Raw genomic sequence first — 6,000 nt, forward strand, 5'->3', positions numbered from 1 at the left:
GTAAGTATGTTTAAGGCTTCTATGAGTAACCTGTATTGTTTTGTACTAAAAAAAAAATGTACATTTAGTAAAATGTATCACTTGGGAAATTTTAGAAAAAAAACATTTCATAAAATAAAGTAAAGTTAAACTTACTTTTGGAAGATGAGCTTCAAAAATTAGGGTAAAAAGTGGCTGAAAAAAAGCGATCCAACCATTTTCTCAACCGCATCAAGCTTTCTTATTCCACTTTCCTTTCAGAAGAAATGGCTCACCTCTTCTTTGTACTTTACACCAACTATATTGACTGGATGCATGGGATATTAAACAATAGAAATGTCAAAGAAAGTTCTTAGCACGCTGGAAATAGTATAGAATATTTACACACAAACTAGGAAGAGGATATTTTTACTTTTCAACCGCATCAAGCTTTCTTATTCCACTGTCGTTTCAAAAGAAACGTCTCGCCTCTTCTTTACACTTAACATCAACCATATTAAACGGATGCAGGAGATATTAGACAATGAAAATATTAAAGGTTTGTCGCGCTGGAGATACAGTATAGAATGTTTACACACAAACTAGGAAGTAGGAGCCAAATTTCTTCTTCGGGGTGGATGCTGGGTGACCTCTCACAGCGCCACACGCCGGTAGTGGCGGAAAGAAGCACTACAATAATGTCCTCTACTCGGAAAAAGGTGCACACACTACAAAATCTACCTTAAAGCAATGTCCGGCTATTTATCGACATCCCGAAACAAATATTCGTAGCTCGAATGGTCGTAAGTAGGGGAGCATCTGTACTCATGAATGAGCTCACTGAAGCTGCGATCATGACACAAAACCAGGAGATGGCGGCAGAGATGAACACATTTTCAAATTCCGGACAGCACCTTTGAAGCATCAACCTTCAACTTGTTTTTTTCATGTGTTGCTTGGGGCGGCATTAGGTCAGGAGGTAGAGCGCTCGTCTTGGGATCAAGAGATCGCAGGTTCGAGTCCCGGCTCCTCCGTGTTATATGTCGAAGTGTCCAAGACACTGAATCCCTAATGCCTCCAATAAGCAGGCCGGCGCCTTGCATGGCCGCAGGGCCGCTATTAGTGCAGTGTTCTCGTTTGCCCGCGTCCCGGCGTCCTAGACGCATCATTTTTGTTGGGGACGCATAGTCTCAAATCAACCTTTTTGCCACAAAATTTTCATTATTACCCGATTACTTCTTTTAAACAAAGATTTACTGCACTCCAAACTTTTCTTCAGGCAGATCCCGCCATTGTTGTTTTGGTCTCGCGGTTCGAGTTTTCGTCTGCACGCCGATCTCGGCCAATCAGATCTCGTTGTGTAGTGAAAGGAAGTCTGTCTTTTTTTTAGAGAACCGGCTTTTTTGGCTCAACTCATGTTGGAGAAATTGCAGGTTCGATAATCGAGAGAAAAGTCTTCTCATATGTGGATAAGGAAAATGGACAGGAGCCAGCCTCGACGGAGGGAGATACAACTTTTATTGATGCGTCAATGAAGATCTCGGAGAGCTGGGAACATGACAGTGTTTTTAAAGCTGGTAGCGACGATTAAGCTTCGATTACACCCCAAAAGGCGGTCCTGTATCACGTATCAAGTACAGAGCGTCCCGTCCCTTGCACGCTATCTTCAAGGAAACTTAATGTCTGCCAAGAGTATCTTCAAGGATGTCTACCCGACCTTTTCCCACAACTGTAAGCAAGTCTTTCTACATTTCTACATGTATGCAAATCTATTCTACAAATGCAAGTGTATTTACCACAACACTCATTAAAAAGAGCCAGCTCTCAAATGGCTCACTTGCTTTGATGATTGATATTACGAATTATGTTGTATAAAGAAGTTAAGAAAAAAAGGAAGTATAAAAGGAGAAAATTTTAAAAAAGACAGGTTTGTGGTTGTCCCTTTAATCGGTATATTACAACAATAATTTGATGCAGAAAATGAATTAATAATTTGATGATTAAAACTGAATGAATATATAGATTCATATTATATATATTTGTCGCCGATTTACGATTTCAACCTCGATAACACTAAATTTTGGGGACTCATAGATCTCTGTTGGGCAGCACGGCTGTGGTTAGCGCGTGTGCGGCACAGTTCCAAGGTCTTGGGAACCTCCTGTGTGGGTTCAAATCCAGCTACTGGACTTACTGTGCGGAGTTTGTATGTTCTCCCCGTGCTTGCGTGGGTTTCCTCCGGGCACTCCGGTTTCCTCCCACATTCCAAAGACATGCATTTCAGGGGGATTGGCCGGTCCAAATTGTCCCTAGGTGTGAACGAGCGAGCGAGTTGTCTGTCCCTGTGTGCCCTGAGATTGGCTGGCGTTCAGGGTGTCCCCCTGCCCACTGCCCGATGATTGCTGGGATGGGCTCCAGCACCCCCGTGACCCTATTGAGGATAAGCGGTGCAGCTAATGAGATGAGATGAGATCTCTGTTGGGACCCTTAGATTTTTGAGCATGCGAGTCACTTTTCAGAAAAATGAACACTGTTGGTGTGTGTGCGAATGGGTAAGTGTGAAGCACATTGTAAAGCGCTATGGGAGGTCTTCATTGGCTTGAAAAGCGCTATAGAAATGCAGATCATTTGCCATGTTTTGGACCCATCACTAGGGAGAATCAGAATCCTAGCCCTGGGCGGCTTTTAGACAGGTGTGCTTTAAAGCTTTTTCAACCAATCAGATCGCAGAGCTGCCTCCCCTTCTTTGGGGCTTGCCTATAAAGCCGACTTGAGCTATGAATAGCCAACCTGTAGTTGCACACGATTGCTAAATTACGTTTCATTCATTTCTTTTGCTCTGTGGGACCATGCAATGTTGATAGGTTCATGCACATGAATCCATGCATCCTAAAGGCTCAAAAAGCCATGAGATTTTTGAAAAAAATATATCACTTTTGCAGGAATGAAGCGATCTTTAGGTAATTAGAGGTACCGTACCTCGCAGTCGTAGAGGTCCGTCAGTTGGTCGATGATCCACTCTTCCAGATTGAGTCTTTTCCTCAGTTCCTTTCGGTCGTATTTAACGGTGACGCGTCCCTGCTTGCGAACCGGGGTCTCGGGCTCCCCTTGTGCGCCGGCCGGCGTCTGGAAATACACCCGGGGCTGAGGGCTGGTCTCCGGGCTGGTCACGGCCGCCATGCTCGCTCGGTTCTGGGGTGGCCAGGCGGCGAGAGATCCGATGCAACCCCCACCGGAGGTGCAAAAAGTGGGGGGTGGAGGGGAGATCGACACTCGATTTTACCCTCTTGAAATAAAAAAAGGAGAAAAAAAGAAATCAGTCCTGCTGGAATGATCCTTTGTTGTCCGGGCTGCGGAAAGAAAACACGCACACGGACAAAGGGTAAACCGGCTTATTGGCCTATTTACAGCATGCAAACTCGGCTTATATAAAAAGGAAGGCAGTCAACTCTTCTTTATCCGGTACAAAGAGAAATCCAACCTCGCTCTTTTTTTTCTCAGTCTCTCTCTCTTCTTCTCTCTCTCGCTTCCTTTCCACGCGTCCGTGGAAATGCGCCTTGTAGTTCCCTGGATGGACAAGAGAGCAACAAACGTTACGTAGCCCGGGGACTTTTTTGGAGTGTGTCTTCTTTAAAAGTCAGTCCACACCCACTTGTATGCATCCTGAAGCCCTTTTTAATCCCCGCCCACTTTTATGCAAATAATCGAGAGTCGCTTTGCAGTTTGCATCCACCCCTTGCAAAAAGGACGATCTTTAACTTCGAATTTCCTAATCTAAGGGCCAAATTTAACACATACGTGAAACTAAATGCAGTTGAAATGTACTGTAACTACTCTTTCACGTAAAGCATCCATATCCATCCATTTTCTGCACCGCTTATCCTCAGTAGGGTCGCGGGGGTGCCAGAGCCCATCTCAGCGATCTTTGAGTAATAGGCAAGGGACACCCTGAACTGGCTGCCAGCCAATCAGAGGGCACATAGAGACAGACAACACACTTGATGATTCACACCTAGGGACAATTTGGGACATGTGGAAGAAAAAAAACAGAGTCCCCAGAGGAAACCCAAATAAGCACAGGGAGATCATGCAAACACCCCCCTCTTTCTCTCCTTCTCTTTTCCCTCCTTCTCTCTTTCTATTTCTCTTTGAATGTATTTCTTTCTATATCTTTCCCCCCTCTCTCTATTTCTCTTTTTACCCTCTCTCTGTCACTCTCTCTCTTCCTCCTTTTCTTTCTCTCTCTATCTCTCTCAGTCTCCCTACTGTCTTCCTCCCTTTATCTCTCACTTGCTATCTCTCTCTCCCTTTCACTTTCTGTCTTGCTTTTTCTCTTTCTTTGTTCCTCTTTGTCTCTTTGTGTCTTTTTACCTTCTTTTGCTCACTCTTTCGCTTTCTCTTGCTTTACCTTCCTCACATTCTCTCCTTCTCTTTTCCCTCCTTCCCTCTTTCTATTTCTCTTTGAATTTCTTTCTTTCTCTGTTTCCCCCTCTCACTATTTCTCTTTCTATCCCCGTCTCTCTCTCTTTCTCTCTCTCTTTCTCTCTCTCTCTTTCTCTCTCTCTTTCTTTGTGTTGCCTTCTCTCTTTTTATTTCACTCTCTTTCTATTATTTCTTTCTCTCTGATCTACTAGTCCAGCCCCGAGTTAAAATGAGTTTGACACCCCTGGTTTTGGGGCAGCACGGCGGCACAGTTCATGTAATGGGAACCTGTCGTGGGTTCAAATCCAGCTCCAGACTTCCTGTGCGGAGTTTGTATGTTCTCCCCGTGCTTGCGTGGGTTTCCTCCGGGCACTCCGGTTTCCTCCCACATTCTAAAAACATGCATTTCAGGTAAATTGGCCGGTCCAAATTGTCCCTATGTGTGAATGAGTTGTCTGTCCCTGTGTGCCCTGCGATTGGCTGGCAACCGGTTCAGGGTGTCCCCTGTCCACTGCCTGGAGATGGCTGGGATGGGCTCCAGCCCCCTGCGACCCTAATGAGGATAAGCGGTACGGCTAATGAGATGAGATGAGATTTTTTGCTCATTTTTTAAATCAATGTTGTTTTTTTTCAATGAATGATTTTTTTTTAACCAGTAGGAGGCGCCAAATAATACACACTGTACCAATAAATAGGAAGCTTGACTAGCTCACAATGTGAACTTTTTGAAAGGGCACCAAAAGATAGTTTTACCACAGCTATTGTCTATATTTCACATTTCAGGTCATAAATCAAACTCGCCCGAGTCTGTATAGCTTCCTTGCTAACAAGACAAAAATACGTGAATTATTCATCGGGTTGGTCTGAAATTTACGGTTGGCTGAGCTTAAACCTTGACTCTGATTCTGGGACAGAAATCCTGCTCTTTTTAGACAACACACATCGTTTCCCATCTATTGAAAATGAATCATTTCGCTTGGATGTTGCTGTGTATTATTTATGGATTTCTCAAAATTGCTTGCATTGACTGTTTACTTATTTGTTTAGTGTTTTTTTTTGTCTAGATATCGGGTGAAAAGCTATATGAAATATGTGTGAGGAATGTTCTTTCTCTCTTCCTTTTGTCTTTTCTTTCTTTCTCTCTTTCTCTTTTTCTTTCTTTCTTTTTCTTTCTCTCTATCTTTTGTTCTGTCTTTCTTTAGTTTTCTCTTGCTCTTTTTCTCTCTTTCTTCCTTCCATCCTGCAGCCCTTTGAGACACCTTGTGATTAAGGGCGGCACAAATAAACATGACTTGACTTGACTCATTCAGTGGTTTTTGAGTTTTTCCTTGCTCTCGTGTAGGTTTTAGATCAGGGGATGGTGTCATAATAGTCTGTGGTTTGCAATAATTTGTGATCTGTGCAGCCCTTTGAGACTCTTTGTGATTAAGGGCGTCACAAATAAACATGACTTGACTTGACTCATGCTGAGGCTTTTGAGTTTTTCCTTGCCCTCATGTAGGTTTTAGATCAGGGGATGGTGTCATAATAGTCTGTGGTTTGCAATAATCTGTGGTCTGTGCAGCCCTTTGAGACTCTTTATGATTAAGGGCATCACAAATAAACATGACTTGACTTGAC

At 43.5% G+C, this 6,000-nt stretch overlaps 1 protein-coding gene across 1 annotated transcript in view; it reads right to left on the bottom strand.

Moving 5' to 3' along the window:
- The window catches only part of ppp1r14bb (protein phosphatase 1, regulatory (inhibitor) subunit 14Bb), a 51,033-nt gene extending 47,473 nt beyond the window's left edge, over positions 1 to 3,560 (bottom strand). Inside the window, exon 1 of the mRNA XM_088347641.1 lies at positions 2,938 to 3,560. Within this exon, the coding sequence (XP_088203767.1) occupies positions 2,938 to 3,138 (201 nt within the window). The 5' untranslated portion in view covers positions 3,139 to 3,560. The remainder of the gene's footprint in view (positions 1 to 2,937) is intronic.
- Between the last annotated feature and the right edge of the window lie 2,440 nt (positions 3,561 to 6,000).

Source organism: Urocampus carinirostris, chromosome 11 (assembly GCF_059441175.1).
Source record: "Urocampus carinirostris isolate Australia breed hairy pipefish chromosome 11, RoL_Ucar_1.0, whole genome shotgun sequence".
In the NCBI taxonomy this organism is placed as follows: Eukaryota; Metazoa; Chordata; class Actinopteri; order Syngnathiformes; family Syngnathidae; genus Urocampus; species Urocampus carinirostris.